This window comes from Penicillium alfredii, assembly GCF_028826965.1.
Source record: "Penicillium alfredii strain IBT 34128 chromosome Unknown utg000011l_segment0_segment0, whole genome shotgun sequence".
NCBI classification, from domain to species: Eukaryota; Fungi; Ascomycota; class Eurotiomycetes; order Eurotiales; family Aspergillaceae; genus Penicillium; species Penicillium alfredii.
The window spans coordinates 1,848,633-1,873,263 of record NW_026622708.1 but is presented as its reverse complement, the minus strand read 5'-3'; the positions used below and the strand labels follow the sequence as shown (position 1 = coordinate 1,873,263).

The 24,631-nt window shown below is 40.5% G+C and overlaps 6 protein-coding genes across 6 annotated transcripts; 2 read left to right on the top strand and 4 right to left on the bottom strand.

Annotated features, from left to right (window-relative positions):
* Positions 1–11,652: 11,652 nt before the first annotated feature.
* Positions 11,653–12,792, top strand: NUU61_009116 (uncharacterized protein; the record flags this gene model as incomplete). The annotated part of the gene is made up of 1 exon (XM_056659641.1): positions 11,653–12,792. One exon carries the CDS (start codon positions 11,653–11,655, stop codon positions 12,790–12,792), a length of 1,140 nt encoding a protein of 379 aa, XP_056507934.1.
* Positions 12,793–12,888: 96 nt separating this feature from the next.
* NUU61_009115 (uncharacterized protein) lies at positions 12,889–14,437 on the bottom strand (the record flags this gene model as incomplete). The annotated part of the gene is made up of 3 exons (XM_056659640.1): positions 12,889–13,564; positions 13,619–14,090; positions 14,146–14,437. The coding sequence occupies 3 exons, from the start codon at positions 14,435–14,437 to the stop codon at positions 12,889–12,891; spliced, it is 1,440 nt and encodes a 479-aa protein (XP_056507933.1).
* A 536-nt stretch (positions 14,438–14,973) lies between these two features.
* Positions 14,974–17,044, bottom strand: NUU61_009114 (uncharacterized protein; the record flags this gene model as incomplete). Its single annotated transcript, XM_056659639.1, has 2 exons — positions 14,974–15,061; positions 15,120–17,044. 2 exons carry the CDS (start codon positions 17,042–17,044, stop codon positions 14,974–14,976), a joined length of 2,013 nt encoding a protein of 670 aa, XP_056507932.1.
* A 926-nt stretch (positions 17,045–17,970) lies between these two features.
* NUU61_009113 (fumarylacetoacetate hydrolase family protein) lies at positions 17,971–19,207 on the bottom strand (the record flags this gene model as incomplete). Its single annotated transcript, XM_056659638.1, has 6 exons — positions 17,971–18,138; positions 18,194–18,355; positions 18,435–18,675; positions 18,728–18,944; positions 19,003–19,081; positions 19,139–19,207. 6 exons carry the CDS (start codon positions 19,205–19,207, stop codon positions 17,971–17,973), a joined length of 936 nt encoding a protein of 311 aa, XP_056507931.1.
* Positions 19,208–19,849: 642 nt separating this feature from the next.
* NUU61_009112 (uncharacterized protein) lies at positions 19,850–21,757 on the top strand (the record flags this gene model as incomplete). Its single annotated transcript, XM_056659637.1, has 8 exons — positions 19,850–20,034; positions 20,088–20,112; positions 20,181–20,214; positions 20,269–20,473; positions 20,524–20,628; positions 20,701–21,267; positions 21,342–21,459; positions 21,524–21,757. 8 exons carry the CDS (start codon positions 19,850–19,852, stop codon positions 21,755–21,757), a joined length of 1,473 nt encoding a protein of 490 aa, XP_056507930.1.
* Positions 21,758–22,244: 487 nt separating this feature from the next.
* NUU61_009111 (uncharacterized protein) lies at positions 22,245–24,285 on the bottom strand (the record flags this gene model as incomplete). Its single annotated transcript, XM_056659636.1, has 2 exons — positions 22,245–24,007; positions 24,066–24,285. The coding sequence occupies 2 exons, from the start codon at positions 24,283–24,285 to the stop codon at positions 22,245–22,247; spliced, it is 1,983 nt and encodes a 660-aa protein (XP_056507929.1).
* Positions 24,286–24,631: the final 346 nt, after the last annotated feature.

Here is a 24,631-nt window from a genome sequence, read left to right as displayed (position 1 = left end):
GAGTCAAGAATAGACCTAGAACGGTCCCTAGGAGAATATTAACTCGCTGGATCTATTAGAAGAATCCTCTAGCTAGGGATATAGTATCCTAGAAACACTAATCGAAATTCTAGCGACGCCTAAACCTTAGGAAACTTCTTAGGAGATTCCGGAATCGCCTTAAAAGAACCCCTGAGATAATACTACTAAGACTATAGGAGAGTCTAATAACGAGAATAACGTCTAAATATCGAATAATATAGAATAGGCTAAATAGCTAATAGAAGCTTTTAGGCCTAATATAATAAATATCGTTAACGATATCCTTAATCGACAATATAATATATCACTAAAGACCGCAAATCTAATTAATAATATTCGATAATTAATATAAGCTAATATAGAACTCGTCAAAGAACTCGATAAACGAATTAAAACATTAGCGAAACTACTATATCTATATAATAACTAATATTATATATATCGAGGATACGCAAGATACCTAGAGTATAGTCTTAGAGCTACTATCGGTTGCTACGACGACACTTATATAACCTATTATTAAGGCAAGCTCGACTATAATATCGAACCGCGACCCTTAAACTAAGAACGATAGCCACGATAGAGGCCAGAATACCAAGGAATCTAGCGAAACAAACAAAGGATCTATAAATAAAACGCTAGCAAAAAGCTAGAAAAGCGGTAGCAGATTATAGTAATAGTATAGGAAAGATATATAAAACTTAATATTAGCATCCTTTTTTAAGCGACTAAAGCGATACTTAATTTAGGAGCTATAAACAACTTTATAAACCCCCGATATTAACGATAAATATAAATTTAGGGTTACACGAAGCTATAACCGATACTAATTTAAGGACTTAACGGAGAAAACCTTAGACTAGGGATTACGCACGAAAATAGGAATATCCCGATAATAACCTACGAATATTTCGAATTAATCAACTTTGATATTATTGAACTAGGGGAATATAATATAGTTCTAGAAGTACCCTAGTTACAGAAGTATAACCTAATAATTAATTAATAAATAAGAAAAATCGAATTTAATAGATATCTATATAAAAAGATATATAGAACCTAGACCGCGAAAAATTTAACGATATAACTAAAGGAACCGAGTTATAGAGAGACTAGTATCTAATAAAGTTCCTATAAGAAAAAACCTAAAGAAAGCTCTTAGCCCTGAGACGAGGCTACCTTACTAATTAAGATATACCGCGATATATAGGGTCCCTACGAAAAAGAACTTAAAAGAAGTCCTAAGAGTAAGATTATAGGATAATACTAGAAGAATAAAACGCAGATATACAATATTAACGTTATCACGATAACCGAGTAATCACTAGATATAATAGATAATAAACTACGAGACTATATTATAATCGGGTATAAGACTAAGCAGATCTATACTACCGACGAGAAACTGTAAATTCTAGATAAATACTGAGAATTCGAAGATATTTTTATAAGACTAATAGATAGGATACTACCGGAGTATAGCCTATTCGACTATAAGATTAATATAGTAGAAGGTAAAGAGCCTACTATTAAACCGATCTACTAGCTATCTAAAAAAGAGTCTTAGATATTAAGAGAATATATTAATAAAAATCTAAAGAAAGGTTATATCCGTAAATCAACTTCGCTAATAAAATACCCGATCCTATTCGTTCCGAAGAAGGATAGAAGTCTACGTCTCTATATAGACTATCGATATCTAAATTCGATCACTATCAAAGACCGATACCTATTACCTTTAATCTATAAAATTCAAGACTAGATCTAGGGAGCGAAATACTTCACGAAATATAATATTACCGACGTATACTATTGACTCTATATTAAGGAAGGCTATAAGTAGAAGACAATATTTAGGACTAAATTCAGATATTTCGAATATATAGTTATACCTTTCGGCCTTACTAATATACTAATATTCTTTTAGCGATTTATCTATACCGTATTAGATAAATATCTCGATATCTTTATTATAGTCTACTTAGATAATATCCTAGTATTCTCTAGAACCCTCAAAAACCATATTAAATATAATAAAAAGATACTTCAGAAGCTTCGAGAAGCTAAAGTATTTCTTAAACTTAAGAAATACGAATTCTATATCCAAGAAACCGGATTCCTAGGATATATTATCAGCACCGAAGGATTTAGTATAAAAAAAGAGAAAGTTAAAAGTATTTAAGAATAGCTAACGCCATAAAACGTTAAAGATATTTAGAAATTCCTTAGACTTACTAATTACTATTAACGAATAATCCTAAGCTACGTATATATTATAATAGGATTATACCGATTCACGAAGAAAAGAGAAGCCTTTAAATAGAACGATATAGCAGAGAAATTATTCTAAGATCTTAAGAACCTCTTTAAGGAAGACGCGATCCTCGTAGTATTCGACTATAAGAAACTAATCACGATTAAAATAGACGTATTAGATTATATATTAGATATACGATTAACCTAACTAGAGAATAATAGTAAACCCCGACTAATTATATTTTAGTTAAGAAAGATAATTCTAGCAGAGCTTAACTATAATATCCACAATAAAAAACTATTAATTATAGTATTAGTATTCTAAGTCTAGAGACTATATCTTAAAGGAGCTAAATATATAGTTACGATTAGAATAGATCATAAGAACCTTACGTTCTTTACGATAACTAAAGAACTCACTCGACGATAAACACAATAGGCTAAAGTTCTTACGTAATACGATTTTAGAATCGTTTACTATAAAGGGATAGAGAATAGCTAAACCGATATATTAAGCCGACGACCAGACTACGAACTTAATACTAAAGCTACAGAACCAGCGATCCTTAGATAGAATAAGAATAGATTAATTAGATATAATAGATAGATCCTCGTAATAACCGTTAAACTTAAGAATAATAAGCTATTAAGATAGCTCCGAGGAACTACCGCCAACGACTAAGTAATACAAGATTTACTCAAAGATTCGACAAAAAATAATAAGTTAACAACTAATAAAACCGGACTTATTTATATATATAGACTTTTATATATTCTAATATCTTTAAGAAACGAAGTTATCAAACGTTACCACGATATACTTATATATAGATATATAGGAACCAAAAAAACCATAGAATAGATCTTACGTAACTTCTACTTTCTAAATATAAGACAAAAAATCATATAATATATTTAATAGTACGATATATATCGATAGAACAAACCAGCAAGATATATACAATATAGAGAATTATAATCCGCAGAAACTCCCACAAGACTTTAGGAGTAGATCACCATAGACTTTATCACGAAGTTACCAGACTCAGACGGACATAATATAATTATAGTTATAATTAATAAGCTAACTAAATACGCCTATATAATCCTAACGACCGAACAGATCGACGCGATATAGATAGCAAATATATTACTTCGCTATATCTTTATAAACCACGGTATATCAAGCAAAATCATATCCGACAGAGATAAACTATTTATATCAAATATATAATAGTTATTCGCGGACCTCATCGGAATTAAACATAGACTCTCTACCGTATACCACCTACAGACCAACGGACAGATAGAAAGGGTTAACTAAACCCTTAAATAATACCTAAGATACTACGTTAATTACTAATAGAACAACTAGACAGGATTGCTACTAATAATATAGCTCGCGTATAATAACGCGATAAATTTAATAACTAACGAGACGCTATTTTTCGCGAATTATAGATACAATCCTATAATCATTAGCGAACCTATCGGTAAACAGATAGTTACCGAATCAGCCAACCTTTTAGCCACAAGACTTAAGCAGCTATATTTATAACTATCTAGAGATATCGAATTTGTTAACCTCTGTATAAAAAAGTACTATAATAGATATCACTAGAAGGGACCTAACCTAAGAAAGGGAGAGAAGGTATATCTCTTACATCGAAATATTAGGACCAAAAGACCCAGCAATAAACTTAATTACTTAAGAATCGGACTATTCATTATTAAAGGAAAATAGGGACTAATTATATATCTTTTAGATCTACCTAATAATATACGACGTATTTATCTAGTTTTCTATATCTCGTTACTCGAACCCGCTCCAGAAAATACCGAACTCGTTACTAACGTGGAAATCGAGGAAGAGACCGAAAACGAATATAAAATCGAAAAAGTTCTAGATAATAAATATATTAGTAGTAAACCTTACTATCTTATTAAATAGAAGGGATATAATACCTCTAAAAATATATAGGAACCTATTAAGTACTTAACGGGCTACTCCTAGCTAGTTCGATAATTCTACTAATAGATAGATTAAAATTCCTATTAGTAATCGCGGTATCGATATTCGCCTAGAAGTTCGGCGATATCTAACCCGTTAACTAACTTAGAGTAGGATCCTCTAAAATCGCGGCTAATTTCTGAGTATCCGTAGTATCGGCTAAACGATCTAGCTTAGTAAGATCCTTAGTACTTAAAGGATCCTCTATATCTAAATAATCTATAATAAAAGAGTCGTGATCTAATATCTGACTACTTCGATCCTTAAGAAACTATTAATACTTCTATAACCGAAGTATCTTTAATATCGCCTAATTTATCTTTTCTAAATATTTAAGCTACTACTTTTACGTATTTTCTAAATCTATAGTAACTTTTTAACGATCCCGTTTAAGGGAATCCTACTCTCTCTCGCTATAAAACCGTTTCGTATACTTTCGACTATAACGAGTATATTTAGTATAATTCCGACTCTTCGGATCTATAACGTAGTCCTTACTATAGAGATTATAATACTCGTAAGGAGTATCGATAACTAAACCGCTCTTAAGAATCGTTTTATATTATTTTAACCTATTTTGTTTACGAGTTTGATTATTAATAGATATATTAAAAGGAGTATAGCCAAAGAAAGGGAAAAGGACCCTACTCACGAGGAATAAGGGATATATAGGTTTTAAAATCTTTCGAGGACGAAAGCTTAAGAGAGGGGAAGGTGATATTACGGACCTAGCCGTAACTAGTGCTTTAGCGCTAGCGGAAAAAAAAAGATCTTATAGCTAATCGAGAAAGAGATACAGGTAACGCAAGAAATACGACTAATAGGGGCTAAATATCACGTGACCGTGACTCCTAGATCTACTCCTAGGGAGTATATCTTAGGGTATATAGCTACTCCGCAATCTACTCCTAGAGGGGTATATACAGGGTAGAAGAGCTAGGTATATAAAGATACTTATTTAACTATATATATCTAGTCCTTCGCGTTTAACTTACTTTAGTTATTAAGTTGCTATTTTTAGCAAAACTAACATCTTAGTTATATTTTGATTTTTTTAAGATACTAACTTACTAATAAAAGAGCTACTTTAGTACTAACCTATTAGGCGCTCTTTACCTTTACTGTTCCTTGATACCTTAATAGACCCGAGCCTATATAAGGCCTAACGGATAAGGTAATAGTACAGTTGCGAGGCCGGATATCGTTAATACTAGAAGACCCCTAGCCTTCTAGTATAACTAGAAAGACCCACGTGTCTTAGTATCTTAAGAGAAGTATACCTTCAGGTTCCAGCTAACAGTCATAGGTGACCAGTGCGTAATATTACTCTTACCTAATTATTTAGATTAATAGGTTAATTTATAGATTAATCTATTAATCTATTTCTTACTATCTAATAAACTTTATATATATTAGTAGAGTATCTTCTAATTAGTTATAAAATTTAGTACTAGAATAGTACTAAATTCTATTTATTAATAAGAAATAAGTATTTATTAATAAGAAATAAGTATTTATTAATAAGAAATAAGTATTAGACCTATATATTCCCCTAAATCTACGATGATTTACCTTAGATTATTTTTCTATATCTTAAGTCTCTTACTATAAAAGGATTATATAGTCCCTTTTTTATTAGATATAATAAAATATATATCTTTTTATAGTAGTCTTTCTATCTCTATTAGAACTAGGGTTTTAATCTATCTACGCGTTTATTTATAGCCCTGGTTCTAATATATCTATATAAAAAGATTAGTTAGTTAGATTAAAATTTTTAGGGGATAAAAAGAAAAATCTTAGGGTATTACTCTTATCTAATTATTTTAGTTAATAGGTTAATCTATAGATTAATCTATTAATCTATTTTTTACTATCTAATAAGCTTTATATATATTAGTAGAGTATCTTCTAATTAGTTATAAAATTTAGTACTAGAATAGTACTAAATCCTATCTATTAATAAGAAATAAATATTAGATCTATATATTCCCCTAAATCTATAATAATTTACTTTAGATTATTTTTCTATATCTTAAGTCCTTTATTTTAATATACTATTATTATATCTCTTTTATATCTTAGTTATCTATTTTATACCCTCTCTCTCTTATTAAGAGTAAAAGGTTTAAGTTATCTATTTTTTATTCTAATTAATTTCTTAATACCCTTTTAGAACTACTAGAAAGCTAATAAACTAAGTAAAGCCTCCCTCCTATTATACTATTAATACTAAAATAATCTAATAATCGGAAAAAGACCTAGGTAATTTTTAATAATATAAATAAAATAGAATTTTTAAATTAGTGATTTAATACCTAAATTAGTAGTTCTTATAATACTATAAAAAAAATAAATTAGAAGGGTCTATAATAGATTAATATATAGTTATATTTTAATTAAATTATATATTTAATAATAAAGAGCTAAAGCTTTTATATAAACAATATAATAAGATTATAGATTATCTAATCTATACTAAGAATAGAATAATAGATCTCTAATACTATTAGAATTAGAGTATATATTAGAAAGGCTAAAATACTACTAAATATTTAATAATCTAATATCTTATAGAATATATAGTATATTATATAGCTATTATTTAATTTATAGGCTAATCTTTCTTAGGCTAAAAACTCTTTTTAAATAGCCTAGCTAGTTATTTAAAAATTATAGAGATAATAATTAATTACTATAATAACTATTTTATAGCTTTTTTTTAAATTATTAAGTATCCTAAATTCTAAGCCTTTTTTTAAATAATCTAATTATTATTATTTATCTCTAGTTTCCTTTCTTATTAAACTATATAATATCGAATCTAGAGAATAATCTAAGATTAATAAAAAGATTTACTTTAAAAGCTTCTATCTAAGACTAAGCTCTTTATTAATCTTAACTATTAGATATTATTATTTTAATAAGTATTTATAACTATCTCTAGCTATTTTATTAATATAGACTAGAATTATTAAAAGGTTTTATTTAGCTTCTAATCTATTTTTAGTATATACTCTAGATAAAATCTTAATATAATTATTTTTAATATCCTCTAGAAATATTAGATTAAAGACTAAGTATTTATAGTAATAACTAGTAATATATTAAATAACTCTATCTTTATTTTAAATATCTAAGATTCTATTTAATTATTAGATATTAACTCTAAGATAATAATTATTTAGGTTCTATATATTATATATATAATTTAGTTAAAATTAAAATAACTACTTAGCTAAATAAAAGTAAACCTTTAAAATAAGATAATTAAGACTATTTAATCTAAAGAATATATCTAATATATTTATTAAAAAATATAAAAACGAGATATTATAATAACTCTTATAAAAATATATATCTATACTCTTTATATATTAGTTAAAATACTAATCTATTTTATATTTTAGATTAGAAACCTTATAATCTTTATTAATATAAGCCCTTAATATTAGAAGTCTTTTTTTAGTCTCTAATCTAACTATCTTTAATTAGTTCTAATTTAAGATATCTAAACTAGATAGAATTTAACTTTTTTAATACTTTAATATATAAAATAGTTATAATTAGTCTTTAATTAATTTTATTTTAAATATAATTATCTTTATCTTAAAATTAATATAGATAAATAACGCTAGATTAATTATCTTCTTAATATTATTTAGTTATTTTTCTAATTTATTATAGTCCTCTTAAAAATAAAAATTATTATTATTTATATTATCTTTACTATCTATAATAAGCTATTTAATTATTTTAAGAGATTAATTAGATAGTTTAATAAAAAAAGATTAGATAGAAATAATAGATATATTAAACTCTTAAATTAGCTAAAAATAAACTCTATAAATATTACTCTATAATAGATAATAAAGAGTTTAGTAATATCTATATAATTAATATTATCTTAGTCTTTTAATATAAAATTAAATTTTTTTAAACTAAAGATTAAGATTATCTTTAGATAGATTATAATATCTAATACTAATAAAATCTTAAAAAATAGCTTCTAAACTACTAAATTAATAATATTCTAAGCTCTTAATTACTATCTAAAATAAAATAGTCTTATTAAACTAATAAGTTTAATATATTTTTAATAGCTAATTCTTTTATCTTAAGCTCTTAATCTAAAGTAATATAATATATTAAAAAAGATAAGTTTCTATATATATCTCTATTAAAACTAAGGTTCTAAATAATTATTTAAAACCTTAGTTCTAATCTATTAAGTTTCTATCTTTCTATCTTTATTAGAACTAGGGTTTTAAGGCTTATCTTAGAACCCTAGTTTTAATAAAAGTATTAGTTCTAATCTATCTAAATATTATACTAATTATTATAATCTATTCTTTATCTAGATATTATTTTAATCTTACTCTATTAGTTCTAGAAGGATTATTAATATAAATTTCTTATATTTATAAGCCTTATTTATAATCTCTTTTTAATCTTAGCTATTAACGCTAATATTAAGTAATTATTTAATTCTATATATAATATTTATTATTATTAGTAAAAGATATTAAATATATCTATTATATAGGATCTAATAATATTTATATATATTATTAAATTTAAAGTTAAGAAGAAATAGCTTATATTTATTTAAGAGTTTTAGGAATAGAATAAATTAGAAATTATATAAAAGAAAAAAAAGACCTAAAAAACTAATAAAAAGATTATATTAATTAGTAATAATAAAAAGAAAGATACTATAGATCTAATAATTATAGTCTCTTATAGATTTTTAGTAGGGTTTATAAATATCTATAAGTATTTAATAATTATAAACTTTAAAATTAAAATTAATTAATATTTAAAATAATATTCTCTAGAATTACTTTTTAAGAATTATTCTTTTAATTACTATAAAAAATTATTTAACTAAAATAAATATAATACCTAAAAATATAATTAAAAATAATATAATTTATAAAAATTATATAGTTAATAAAGTATCTATCTAAATAGATTAAATAGATTAACCTATTAACCCACGGGACAGGTTAAAAAAATCTTGACCCGTCTATAGGTCAAGAGGTCTGACCCACGACCCGTCTATAGGCTGACCCACGGGTCGACCCATATAGGTTGTCCGCGGGTCTATCCAGGTCTACTAAAGAGGGCGGCGAGCCGCCCACGACGGAACCGGCGGCGCTAGGTAATCACCACCATACTTTTGGCTGTTGTACATTTTTCATTTCATTTCATTTTTTTTTTTGTTCGTTTGGCTTAGCCCGGCCTGCCACTGGCGGGTCGTCAGTCAAGGGTCGCTTCGAGCCGTTAGTATAATAAAGATCTTGCAGATCAAGTATATACACTCCTCCACAAACCGATGTTTAGCACCACTGTCTACACGGCTTGCAATCTTTCCCTCCCTCTCTCTAACCTTACAATTGACTACCGTCCGTAATTGCCTGCTATATAGACTCTGGGTTCGCTGGGACATCAGATTCGTGATCCTAATTTCACGGGTTTTCCTTGGAACTTAGGCTATTCAAGTGCTATGCCGATTGGCAGTATCCCCAATGGCAGAAGAACTTGCATTGGGAGATTCAGCAAAGCAGACAGAATATCCACTCTTCGCTCCTTTTCTCTGTGTTCGGCTTTTCCAATGTCCAAGAGAATTTGATTGGCCTCCGCATATTGGGACGTCCAACATTTATAAATAATGTCTCCATATTTCAGACCCTCCACATGCGGAAAAATCCCACGATCATACCTTTCTGCAATCATTTCCCAATAATCGTCGCTGGTTTTCTCGTAAGGGCGTGAGCCAACCATAATCTTAAAAATAAGGCAGCCAAGGGTGAATAAGTCTTTCTGGAACGATCGAGGCAAGTCGGGAGATTTTCTATATCGGTCCTCTTCCATGACAACTGGAGACAGGTTGCCGATGCCGGAGCCTGCGAAGTTGCAAAGTTTGATTGATAGATCATCCGCAACAAGAAAGTTACGAGCACTGATATCTCCGTGTATATTGGAATGGGCGTGGAGAAATTGCACTGCATTGACAGCGTTCTGTATCCAAGTATCTTTGGACAGATCATCGACATGAGAGGAATTCTTCCGAAAGTAGCCACGAAGGTGCCCATTGTGCATATAGGGGAAGCGAATGCTGGTCTCGGTTATGTCGAGGCAGTCGAGAATGTCCTTGTGCTTAGGTAGAGGTCGATAAATGAATCTTTCCCTCTCGAAGCTCATCGAAGAGAATGACTCTATCCTCCTGGTGTTCGACGACCTATGGTCGCCTTTTGTTCCTCAGGGATAATTTGTGGCGATTCTTGAAACGATACCGAAGTTCTAAAAAGCTCGCTTCGACATGATTTGAGTGGATGCAGCGAAGAGACCGCGTTATCTATGCAAGAGGAAAAGAAGTATTGGGTAAGCCATGAGAACGTTAAAATCGGTGAAGCTGGTGGAATAAGAGAACTGGATTGTAGAGATGATTTGAATTCATTTTGTCCAGGGGTAACCGATCATCTTATAAGAAGCCGCCTGAAAATATCTTATGGAATACAAGGACCGGACATTCTCCGGCCAGTGAGGCCCCAAACCATATACTTCGCCATCTTTTCCTAGCCACCGGATGAAGAGACGCCCTCGGAGTTGTGACGTGCCTACTTGTTGTTAGACGGTCGCTCTTTAAAGGAGTATATTGAACTTACCCTGCAGGTTGGACAATCAAAAACCCGGTTCATACTGCTAGGATTGTAGACAGTTCGCTTGATCTCGCCGCAATCCTCATCAGAGCATGGATCAACTCCAGTGTCTGGCTTGGTGTACTTGCATTTATCTCCACGCTTGGTGACTTTGAGATGGTTGCTCTTGGCATCCCCTAAACCGAATCAGGTACCAAATCTCTCATTGGATATACTCGGTTTGGTGTGGATATACACTGTGGGGATTCTCCACGGAGACCAGTCATCGACTTAACCAAATCAAGTAGCAAGTCTCTCACTGGGCATGATAACTTGAGTATGGAGCATCAGTAATATTTTCATTAAGAAAAAGGCCCACTTAAGCATCTCATCGTACTAACCAAAATAGTCAATATATCTCCCATTAGATATAGCTCATCCTAAGCGGAGCACGACCATCCATCTATGCCTCGTAGCCTGGACCAAATCAGGTAATGAATCTCTCATTGGGTCTTTCGAAATATTCTGTAGAAGACACAAGCTCCATGGATTGATACTACGCTCTGGCAGACTCCTCAAAGATAATATAAATACCCCTCTGGTCCCAGCCTTTCAACCCTCGTTTACAAGATTCAACAATTCGCTTGTTTCTACTGCTTCAGCTTTTCTCTATTTCTACCACTCTCACTCTCTCCGTCGACCTTCCCGGAATAGACAAAAATGGCTGCCACAACCCATCCGGAGTTCAACGCAAATACCGAAGCCTTCCAGGTTGCAGAAGCATTTCCCCAGGCAATCCGTGGGAAGACAGTCCTTGTCACTGGCGTGAACCGGAACGGAATCGGATTCACAACCTCGCAGGCTTTTGTAAATGCCATTCAACTACTAGATACCACAATCATACTAATTGCCGAACAGGCCTCTCAATCCCCCACCCACCTCATCATCACCGGTCGCAGCCCGGTCAAAATCCAGGATTCAATCAATGCCCTCAAAGAGAAATGGCCCGAGGTGACCTATCATGGTCTGCAGGTGGACCTATCCATCCAAAAGTCCGTCCGAGATGCAGCCGCCAAAGTCATGGGCTGGAGCGATGTGCCCACCATCGATATAATCGTCAACAGCGCCGGCATTATGAGCGGTGAAAAGGAACGAGTCCTGAGCGAGGACGGCGTTGAGATGCATTTCGCAACAAACCACATAGGCCACTGGCTGTTCACATGCCTGATCATGCCAAAGCTGATCAAAGCCGCCGAAAAGAACCCCGCGGGCGCCACGCGAATCGTCAATGTGACATCCGCCTCGCCACAGGTCTCCGGCATCCGCTGGAGCGACATGAACTTTGAGAAGAAGAACAAAGATCTCCCCATCGAAGAACAGCCGGAGTACGAGTGGTTTCGGCTGTGGGGATATACGAGTCTGAAAGAAATGACGTATACTCCTCTCGACGGGTACAATCGCAGCAAGGTTGCAAATGTGCTCTCCGGCATCGCTGCCAACAAGCGCTTGTTCGGTCAACACGGGATTTTGGCTCTGGCTGTGCATCCCGGCGTGATTGCGACAGAGCTGGGTCGGACTCTGCCAGAAGAGACGCTGCAGGAAGTTGGGCAGATGCTCGAACAAGGCCTTTTCACCTTCAAAACATTGGGCGCAGGATCTTCGACCAGCATGGTTGCCGCATTGGACCCAAAGCTTGCACAGGGTGTTGGTGAAACCAGGAATGGGAGCGAGAATTGGGGGTCGTATCTTGATGATTGCCAGATCAGTGGTCAAGGTCACTCCCTCGCAGTTTCTAGCAACGAGGCTGAGAAGCTGTGGCAGATCTCGGAGAGGTTGGTTGGGCAGAGCTTTGCCTGGTGAGCGCATGCACTCTGGTTTAATGTAACTAGTGAAACTCTCTGCTCTTCAACCTGAATCAATGTGAAAATGTCGGGGTGCTTTCTGCGTCAAATTTGACTATGTAGTGTACAATACTCGATTCCATAGATTGTGACCGGGTTCGTCGTGCAGAGCTTGTATCCATGGAAAGTGACATAAATAGCGTTGAACATGGTCCCAGCTATCCATTCCTCGTTGTTGAGCAAATTGCCGTACCTGCGAGGCGATCTGGTCGAAATTCACATCTCCCGGATTCCATATGCCACTAACGATCACAACCCAAAGAGCCGATCCATCCCTGGGCTGATGTAGCTTGTTGTCGATGAAATCTCTGAAGCACAGAGATAACAAGGCAAACTCCAGAATCCGGTTCCGGTTAATTTGGAAGAAGGTCGTCATGATGAACATGAGCAATCCAAGGTAACACGTTGTTTGTGAGTCGGGCTGCATCCTCAAATCATTCAACGATCGGAAACGAAGTAGGCGATAACATAATGAGACAAAAACCTCCTCGAAAACAAAATAGTCAAGCACTGGGTGATCCGGGTTGTGGTTCACTAGCCAACAGACTTTCTTGGCGTCGGAGAATATAGCAAGGAGATGGGGGTCCATGCTCTCGCCTGGCACTGGATTTGCAGCCGGGATGTGGTCGATATCATATCCTTTGGAGGCGATTATATTCCAAACTTCGTGCATGCGGTCTCGAAAGAACATTGTTGGTCCTCCATGCTGCAAAGCGAGCATTATATCCGCCCTTGGAGCCATCAAGTTAATATACGGATTCGCAGCCAGGTGTTTGCATACTCACTTGCAAGCTCTCAATACAAGACCAACATTTCCTTCCAGTTGAGTGAGTCCTCCTCGGAGCTGAATCATTCGTTGCAAACCCCTACCATGCACTTGAGCGGCGGGGAGCTGGTTTCTTATCTGCTCTTGGAGCACGAGTGAAATTACCAGTCCTAGAGTCGAATCCGACAGAGCATCATCGCTCTCCAGTCTCGCCTGGACTCGGAAGAATGTTTGAGATAGATGATACAATGCTTTCGCAGGGCTGTTGCCATCGCTTAAAAATATTCCGTTGCATGCTTGCATCAGGCCAAGATTGCAATGGTAGGCTGGGAATGATGTTAGAAAAGAAAGGGAAGGATCTTTATGGATGTGAGCATGTGCAAACTCGCCTGCTTCGTCAGTGAAGAGCATCTGAAACCATGAATACTTGACCTCATCTAATGAGATACCCAGCCTAACGGGACATAGACGATCGGTGGTCAGGTCAAAGACTTGAAAGGTGTTGGTTAGATCGCATAAGTTGCAAATTAGCAACACAATCCTTACACTGGTTGATGGTTTCCAAGGAGGCGGGAGTGATTTCCACCGTGGGAAGAGAGGCGGCAAGTATCACATGTCCAAAGCTCCTATCCACCGTGTTGCAAGGCAGATGTGGTCCGACTGGGCGGTTTTCGCGGTTGGAATCCCGAGCGTCGATCGCCTTCGCTCGGAGTCCCAGTCTTGACGGTCGGTGAATCTTCTTCCCAGCATTCTTGCCTTTCATGACATGCCGGCGCATCAATTTTTGCGAGGTCTTGTTGGGCTGTACCCCATCCACGAAGTAAAAGGTCTTCTGCATTGTTGCTTCCCAGGGTTTAGGTGTTGAGAGAAGATCATTCCGTCACGCGCTCTCTCTCAGACGACCCTGATCTGCCCAGCCTTATTCATCCACACAGCCCCAGGTTAGCTCTCAGGGAGCACTAGGGGAAGCCGGGAAAGCAGAACACTGAGGAAGGGAGCAGAAGAGAGAGAGAATCAAATTGTCTGTCTGTAAGAGAGAGAAGAAGAATAGCTATCTGCTACCTACAGGTCCGCTGCGGGCGGTCAGGGAGGCGGTGGAGAAAGGCTGGCAGAGCCCCAGTCCCAACATTAGCCCTATATTTCCACTTGTCTGGGTTGGAATCTGATATCTCGCCGCAATCATCGATAATATTCGATTCTAACATGTCAAACTAAAGTAATAGTTCAATATCACATAGCCCCTATCGCATCACCCAGATCTACCGATACGCCTAGCTCGCTCCAAAGAAGGCACTTCCAGATTGATTGCATCACAATTGCAGAGATAAATTGACAATCGATTGGGGTATATATGCATCACAATAATAATAAACGCTATGGTTCCCAGATATCAGGTGAAGGTTGAGATGGGTCAATGTGGTATCCAAGCGACTCTCGGTTGTCGTCCTGCACACGAGCGAACCTGTATATTTGCGATTAGCGGTGTTTTCTCAGCATGTATAAATGGAAATAGAGCTTACTCCAAGAACAGTCGGAACATATAAACCTCCATATCCTCGTTCCTGACAGCCTTATACGCCCAGTCTCGTCCTTCTTGGGCGATGCTCTTTGACATGTTCCGTCCAGAGACATCCTCTTCAAAATACCGGAGGAGCTCTGTATACTCGTTGGTATCCTTGCTGAGAGGAACATAATGAACCCAAGGAATCAAGACAGACTCGTGCCACTCTCGGAACAAGGACAGTTTCATGGGCAGGGATTTGCTGCGCATGAACGCATAGAATCTGCCGCTGTACGCATGGCCGTCCATGTCCAGCAGGTAGCGGTGTTTCCATGCCTCGTCCTGGCTGTCCCTTTCGGCCTCGCCCAGAAACTCGGTCGCCTCGAAACAGTCGTCGTCGCAGTTCTCGAAACGGGTGAATTTGGTATTGAACAACCGGGATGAATTCGTTGCGCGGACTTTGTGCGCTTCCCAGCCGTTACCTTTGCCTCCAAAGGTACAGGACGCCAGCGATGTTTCGTTCTTCGGTCGCAGGATGTATCGGGGAGAGGTTGGATGCGTCAGGTTCCCAATCACCCGCTGCCGGATCAGGTTCCGCCACGATCCGCCTCGGCTATGGCCTCCGCTGTCGCCTCCTCGCCAATACAGATCGTGGATCTTGTCTTCCCACGCGACTGAGTGTCCTTCATCGAACGCGGTGACATCTTGGTGATACCACGGCGAAGGGACGACGATGTCCTGAAAGGAAGACGGCCGGGACATAGAAAAAACGGCGGAGAGTTCACTCGTGATCTTGAAGGCATTGGGTCGCTCAAAGACCCCAAGACGATGGCGCAGCGACGGGTTCTTACAAATGTCACTGAACGCCGTCTGGTTCCACACAAACCCCAGTGGCTCGACCGCATAGGAAGCAGTGTCGTCGGGAGCATCGCCATCCAGACTGCGAGCGGGCGAATCTGGCGGGCATGACAGCCGAGATGCAAGCCAGGTTTCCTGGCGTTCGATGTTGTTGTACCGAGACGTCGTGACTTCAGGGATAGGATCGACGACATCCTTGGAGCGCGAAAATTCGTTGATCAAAGACACGTTGCGGGCTAGACGGCCATGGGCCTCGCGACCACTAGATACCATCCTCTGCAGCTCCTCGTGGGGGACCACCACGCGCGGCTCGTCATGAACGTTGAACGCGAGATCCATGTCCGGCAGCCACTGGGAGAACTTTTCCAGAATCGCCATTGTCGCGCTCTGTTGATACTCCCCCTGTCCATCAAACAAATGAATGGCCCGGCCGTTTCGTACCGAGACGCCCATCATCACGTTCGCAAATCCCAAGTCCTGTCTCGTGCGTGCGCGAATCACACTAGGGCTCACACCCCAGAAAGGGAGCAGCGCATGGTATATGCCATCGTATTCGTCGATCAGGACCACTTTCCGTTCCCTGGCAAATTCATACCACTTGTCGAAGTGCGGCGGCGGCGGCATTCTATATCGGCGTTGGTATTCGGCAATGGCTTCGTCGAGCGACTGGGACTGTTTCTCCAACGTCGCATTAAACGACTTCTGGGCCTCCATCGCAATGCGAAAAACAGGGTGATCGCAGGACCCGTCATCGAAGGCGAGAAAGGGCTTGTATAAGGTCGCAGGCGTTGAGGGGCCGGATGCTAGCACGAGCAGGATGAGGAGGATAAAAGTCGCGAATGCTGCGGTCACCCATGGTCTTCTTCGGGCCTGTGCATAGTATATTGTCGATTTCTCTCGCGCATCGTCCAGGATCTGGTAGCGGTATTTGGCCCATGGCAGATGATAGGTTCCTCCTCGAAGAGACTCTGTCGCATTCGCCGTGTCCGCCCGTAATGACTGTACTCGGTTCGCGGCCGCAACGTGCAATGACTGAATCGCAACCATCAGCCATCGCTGGATGCGATGCAAGCGGATAGACAGCATATCGAGGACCCTGCTCAGGTCTTCAATCCTATCGCAAAGACCGAGTCATGAGAGGAACGTGCATTACCAGGCCACTGGTCATGAGGGCGAGTATGAGGTCTAGCTATACACAGCAGGATGAGAGATATGGGGAAAATGAAGAAAATCCAACAGTCGGTCGCGTATAAGCCTATCGGCTTAGGGGTCGAGCCTCAAGGATCAACCATAAGAATAGTATCAGGCCCTGCATGGCGTGGCCCCCCCACCCCATCTCACACACGTTCTTTTGGGGGCCAAATGAAAACCCCTCGAAATGCCCATCCTTGGAACGGGGGAAGCAGGCCCGAGTGAATTCGCAATCCCCCTGACGTCCAGTGGGAAACAGTGGAGACTGAAAGTGTCGCGGGTGGGGACAACATCCCGCTGATCAACCTTCAGGCAACCAGACTGTTCATTCTGTTGCTCCAATGCCGTCCTCAGACCCATCCACGCTTCGACCAGAATTCCTCTTTTCTTTCCAGACACACCAGGCTGACAGCGGGTGGTCTTTCCCGAGTCAGGCAATAGCCAGGTCCCTGATGGTTCTTAACCCTCAAGGCCCCAGGGTCCCTCTGTTGGCCCCTAAATCCTGCTTATCCACCCCACCAATGGAAATGGCTATGGTTGGCATTGATCATGTCCACTTTTTTTTTCTTTGGATTTCTTTAATGGGCTCACTCATCATCTTACGTGGCATGGCGTTTTCGAACATCTCATGTCTCTCCCGTCTATCTATATATATTCATACCTCATTGCAACCTCTACTTCACGTACCAATTGTGGATAAGGTCTCATATATTACAAAGAATATCTCGTCGAGATTAAACTTCTCTGTCAGACATTTGCGGTCACCATCGCAGATAATAAGTTGTCACACAAAACCCTTGGCTTCTAGAATAGCTTCAGCCTCATACAACACAAACTCTTGTAATCTCACACACTTGAGTGCCTAAACCGTGGCTAATACTGATCCTCAGCTTATCGCCCGGTTGAAGGAACTTGGGTGGGTTTTGGGACACGCCAATGCCACAAGGCGTACCAGTGATGATCACAGTTCCTGGGGGTAGGGTATGTCCCTGCGATTCTCTCGGTCAGATGTCAACACTCGAGAACTCGACCGAGGGCAAATACCTGTGATAGATAGGACACGATTTCTGGGATGCTGAAAATCATGTCGTCTGCAGAACCATTCTGCATCATTCTGTCATTGAGAGATGTCCGTAGCTGTAACACTGCGGGATCGGGAACCTCTTCGGTAGAGACAATACAGGGGCCGAGTGGACAGAAACCATCCTAAAAGCAGGATATCAGTACCTTGAACAGATCGTATTTTGTATATTTTGTATATCTTTCTCTTGTCTTTCATACGTACCATTCCCTTGGCATAGGACCATTGCGACGTTCTCTCCTGGTGCTTTCGGGCCGTTACATCGTTAGCGGTGGAATAACCGAGAATATAATCCCTGGCTTCGGTAACAGAAACATTCTTGCATGACCGGCCGATAACAATCGCCAGCTCCACTTCGTAGTCGGCTTCATCGCAGTCCACGTTGGAAGGGAGCATGATCGGTTCAGAGGCCGAGGCAATGCACGTATTTGCTTTGAGAAAGACTCTATGTCCAATTAGCCAGATGTAAGTCAAACAAGCAGAAATAAAAGACAAACGTGGGTATCTTGGGCAGAGCCATTTTCATCTCCGCTGCATGTTCCTTGTAGTTGAGGCCAATGCATCGAACCGTTCCGGCTTCTCGCTGTGAGACTGGAGACAACAGTTCGTCAACGAGCTTCACCTCGCCAGTGAATGGAGCGTCATAATCCAATGCCGATCCACCGGCTACGACCTTCACTGGCACAGCTTCGTTTCTGGCAATGGCTAGGCCAACTGGTAGTTCTGCTGTCAATACTTTGCCCATATTGCTTTGGAACACGGCAAGGCTTACCATCCATTCCTATGTCCACGGGCTCCCCGCCATATACATTCCCATCGGTGCCTTTGAAACGAACCCATCGTTTCCATGCCTATCCGCTGGTCAAAAAATGTCTTTAGTACTAAATGAATCAGAATATAATACATACTGGATGCTGCCTTCCAGATGTAGGCTTTAGGCTGGTTGCTTCATGATTGGCACCGTTGGAAATCGCCATGTTGCAAATCACAAAGAACTCCGAGAATTCCCTTCTCGTTTTCAAGCAAAAAAAGCACCTTGCCAACACCACGCAGCCAGCTTATCAATGGTCGCCATCGCCCCCACGCCGACATAGTCTGTCGGGAATTGTGTCGGGGAATTCACGTAGATAGAGCGCTCGAAGGATTCTTTTGCCGATGCCAAGGCGATAAAGCGCGGGGAAGTCTCCATCGCATTAGCTTATTTTTTGGAGTAGAGATTCGAGATCATCCATATCATCGTGTGCGAATTGTTTCTTTCAAGATGAAGGAAAATGCAAAATGTCTTGCACGGATGTTTAGTTTAGAGAGACCCGATTTCAAACTTCTATGACCAAACGAATGGCCAAATACATCAAGCATGGAATGACTCCAACTGTGAATCGCCCCAATCGCATCGCTTAAACGCCAAGGCAGTCTTATCACAAGGACCCAGGCCGCGATAAGCAACGTCCATCGGCCAATTCCCCACGCCCTTCCCCAATCTCGAAAATATCCCGACGCATTTCCCGACCCGCGATAACAGTCTCGCGGGTGTTGGATGGCATTTAAAGTCCGACAAGGATGATGACCTTGCTAGTTTGCACATCTGTTTTCCTTCGTTTGGCATTCACCTCTCCGCCATGGCAACCAAGCAAGCAGATCTCAAGTTCAAGGCCGAGGCCTTCTCGGAGCAAGACGTGCAGATGGGTCATCTCTTAATAGATCCTGCCAGAGAGACAAGACTGTTGCTAAAGCTTGACCTCTGCATATGTCCTTTGGTGATGCTGATCTTCTTGGTGGCTTACTTGGATCGAAGTAATGTTGGGTAAGTGCGGCGTGCATCATATACAAAGTTGATCGGCTACTGATTGTTTACAGAAATGCGGCTGTGGCAGGGATGCCCGTAAGTGATACTGTTCAGTTGGAATCAAGGAAGGGATTGAGAGTATCTGACACACTCTCTTTTGCAAGGAGGATATCGGCTTGGTGGGAAACCAGCTTGGAAGTGAGTCTGATCCAAGGCAAACAGAGCCAATCCAAGACCTAACATCAATCCCAGATGCTGTATCCTTGTTCTATGCCACCTACGTGTTCTTCGAGATTCCGTTCTCGATGCTTCTCAAGAAGCTGCGCCCAAACAGATTGATCTCGGCGTTGATCATTGGATTCAGTGCCTCGGTGCTGTCAGCTGGCTTCGTGAAAAATGTTGCTGGCCTCTATATCACCAGACTGCTTTTGGGTGTCTTTGAAAGCGGACTGTTTCCGTAAGGGAATCCTGTTTTCCCAGCTTGGGTCAATTCTAACCAGAAAACAGGTGCTTAACGGTTCTCCTAACCACATTCTACAAGCGAGAGGAACAGGCTCAGCGAATCTCATACCTCTTCGTGTCTGCCGCACTTAGTGGCGGATTTGGTGGTCTGTACGTGGGAGCATTCTTTTTTTTTTTTTTCAAAACATTTGTCTTCAATGAATATCTCTAATATTGACGCAGATTGGCATTTGGACTCATCCGACTAGACGGCGCCGGCGGCCTCGAAGGATGGAGATGGCTCTTCATTGTCGAGGGGCTGATGAGCGCTGTTGTCGGGATTGCCACATTCTTCCTCCTCCCAAATGACTACGAGACCGCGTACTTCCTCAACGAGGAAGACAAGGAGCTAATGCGGATGCGCATGCAGCTCTCTGCACGGTACGCCGATGACGAAGCCTTTGACGTCCGCGAGGTCTGGAAGACGCTGCGAGACCCCAAAAGCTGGCTCACCTCCCTGAACCAAATCGCCATAAATATCTGCTCGTTTGGGTTCAGCACTTTCCTGCCCACAATCATCAAGGGCTTTGGCTATGATTCGGTGAGGACGCAACTGCTTACGGTGCCCGTTTATATCTGGGCTTCGCTCTTCTATTTGGTCATTGCCAATCTGTCGGACAGAGTGCGTATGCGAGCTGTCTTCATGGTGCCGCTGTGTCTTGTTAGTACCATCGGCTATGCCATGCTACTGGGTGTGGATGTTCACGCTCGGGGGCCGCTGTATTTTGCTACCTATGTCTGTGTTACTGGGTGCGTACTATCCCTTCACAACTACCAAAGTCTTGTTGGTATGATGGAACTTCACGTACTAATTCTTCGTCTAGTATATATTGTGTGGTCGGTCTCGGTGTGTCGTGGAATGCGAACAGCCATGCCGGATACTATAAACGCACTATGGCTGTCGGTCTCCAGCAATCGATTGGAAACTGCGCCGGTCTGATCGTGAGTGACTCTTGAATCTTCCATTATGTGCAGTCTCCAGCTAACATATACTCTCCTCTTCTAGGCGGGCCAAATCTATAAATCGACAACGAATGGCCGGTATGTTGTTGGTCATTCTGTTTCGCTCGCTGCTATGTGCGTTGCATTCTTTGGCAATATCGCCATGTGGACTCTGCTGCGATACCACAACAAGAAGCGGGCGAGCATGCCCGCTGAGGAACGGGAGGTCATTATCAATTCGGCTTCGTATGAGAAGAGGGGAGGAGACTTTCATCCGGATTTCCGGTACATATTGTAATTATGCGCCAATGGAATATAATATGTGGTAGTTAGCCGTATTGAGGAATTTGATATAATTCACATATTGCCCAGCAGAGATCAATGTGGGGAAGTTCATGTACATGTTTGTTTAGGTGGGTTTTCTAGAGGGCTTGTAGAATGTTTTGAAGGGAGTCTGGGTAATGGGGAGGGCGTAGGGGTAATTTCTGCCACAGAGAGAGAGACGCTATTATCCTTGAGTATAGACTAAGGCAGTATCTCCAGGGCTAGGCAACCTTACAAGGATTACTATATTAGCATGACATTCTTCTATGATTGAGACTATTTGCTGTCGTAATAATCTCAGATCATCATTCCATGTGATCAAGTCTGTATCATGACTGCAATAAGGGGTCGAGTTTTGTAAAGAAAACATGACCTCTATAATAGAGAGCCATTTCAAGCAATAAAACACAAAATTGTAGAATCGGTTAATGTGATAAAATTCGTCAGTTTCCCTAGCCCAGCTAGTTGTGATATGCAATCTCAGAGATCATCTGCTCCCACGTTTCGAGATCGGCAGCCTGCGGGAACGCAAAATTCTGGTCCTCCCATACTGCAGGCCACATCATGTCAGGGGAATAGCCAGGCGGCTGGCTCGGCGGTGCATCAAACGCAGCAGATCCCAGCGACATGCCATCTGCCGGGTTCATAGAGGATCTATCACGCTCATGCGAAAGGAAACCAGGCAAGATATCATCTGGGTTCAGCTGGGAGTCATCGCCCAACTGATCGGTAGTCCTCGCAAACCCCTTGGTGCGTGCAATGCACAATTCAACAACCTTGACTTCGGCAAGACCAAACTCGTTCAACCACACATCCTTTCTCAGTCTCTCACAGTATTCCTCGAGGTCGTTAAGAATTGCTGCCGTTTGCGGTGCATGGGGGCGGCGGACAGCAATGATACCAAGGATGAGGGCGCTGTTAAACATGTTGTGGGTCCCCAGTGTCCATCTCATATTCTCCGCTGTCCCATAATTCAATGACCGCAGTCGGATTTTGAGATCTGATGATGCCGAAGAAATGCACGCCTCGTGGCTCAGACTGAAACGGTTGGTGATGGACTCTCGCAGAAGATAAGGCCTGTGGAGAGTGATTCGGGCAAAATGGAATGCGGAATGCAAGTAAAGGCGATGCCACGGTAAAAATGCATGCGACTCGTCCAGCACCATATCAAGGTCGTCCAAGGCAAAATATGGAGGGAGTTGCTTTTTCCACGCCACGAGCTTTTCGTCCATTTCGACCACTAGCTCGTAGGATGCTGGATACAGCCCAAAACATCGGTCTTGGATTTCCCCTGCAATTTTAGCCAGTCCATTGCCGAGAATTGTGACTGCACTTGGGGTCGGATCGCTCAGTGGTTTTGCTGTGGCCACTGAGGATTGTTCATCGGTCAGACCATCGAGCCAGATATTATCGGGTGCTTTGATTAGACACATGTGGTCTGATATCGCGTATGGTCTGCCGAGGGCCAGCGCAATTGTCTTGTCAAGGAGGTAGAGATTGCTCCAGAGCCGTCGCCTGGCTTCGGTTGCTCTGCGCGACAGGCCCCATTTCTCCCCATCTATATGCATGCCCTGCGCCTGGGCCATGCGCATAGCAAAACTGATGGTTAACCAGCTTTCTGCGATTTGCCTCGTATAAAGCAAATAACGCGTCACCATCAGTCCTGCCCTGACAAGATCCAAGCTCTCGCCATGGAAAGAGGGCGAAATCACAATAGCTCTCCGAGCAGCCCAGTAGAAGCGAAGAGATGCCTCTTCGCTTTCCTTCCTCTTTTCCGGTGAAGGGGTTGTAGGACTGTCCAGAAGGACGCTGAAGGCAAGAATAATAAATAACAGAGCCAGCCAGCGAAGATCAACCCCAGCAATTTCGTCGAATCCAAACTTGCGTCCCCAGAACTCTGCAAACTGGCCTCGGAAGGTCTCCGCGTGAACCACATCGAGGGCCCAATTGACTTCCGTCAAGAATCGCTCAATGAGTCGGTCAACAGTCACTTTATTTCGAGGTAATAGGCCAAGTAGATCCCACACCTGGGAAAAAGGCCCAGAGTCGTTTCGAAAGGATTGCAATGAATCCTTGCTAGACAGCAAGCTTATCGGCGGCAGATCTGGAGCCGATTCGTGGATCATGCGCGCGGCCACCTGGTGGCCAAAATATGAATTGCCAAAGAAGCTGGGCGCACCCCGGGCAATGTACAGTTGGCCCAGTTCCGTTCCTTGTGAATCAGCTGTGTCTTGATTTCTCGTCAGTATAGCTTTCAACTTAGCCAGTTTCTAGTATCCTACCCGTAGCCGCGGCTCCTTCCTGTGATGTCCCAGGATTCCTCTCTCTGTCGGGCCAGCGGCATAGCTGAGGAACTCCACGCTGGATGCAACGAGAGCATGGCAGCTCCCGGTTGCACCTTTGCTTGCGAGAATGGCATTGGGAGCAGGATGTGGTTTTGCGCCCACGTCTACGTGCATAGGCACGCTCTAATGCCAGACTAATCTGTCTGTCTCCAGTCATCACTTTGAATATATCATGCCGGTGAAAGGGATGTTAAAAGAGCGAGACCCATAGGGTTGATAAGAAGTTGGAGACCGTCGGATAACGGGGTGGAGGCGATCTACTCGGAAGCGGAGGCTAGTTATCCGTCATAGCCTCGGGAATCAGGCACCAATCCTATCACCCAAGAGCCATGTAAAAATGTAATTAGGAAATATGAATAAGCTGAACGATTTGCAAAAAGCAAATATTATAAAGCGGATAAACAAGTGCTCGTTGATCTCGATGTCAGTCGAGTGCAGTATTCACTCCAATCAATCTTTTCGGCAAATTCTCCACGAGCGGTGATCTGTAAGCAATCGAATAC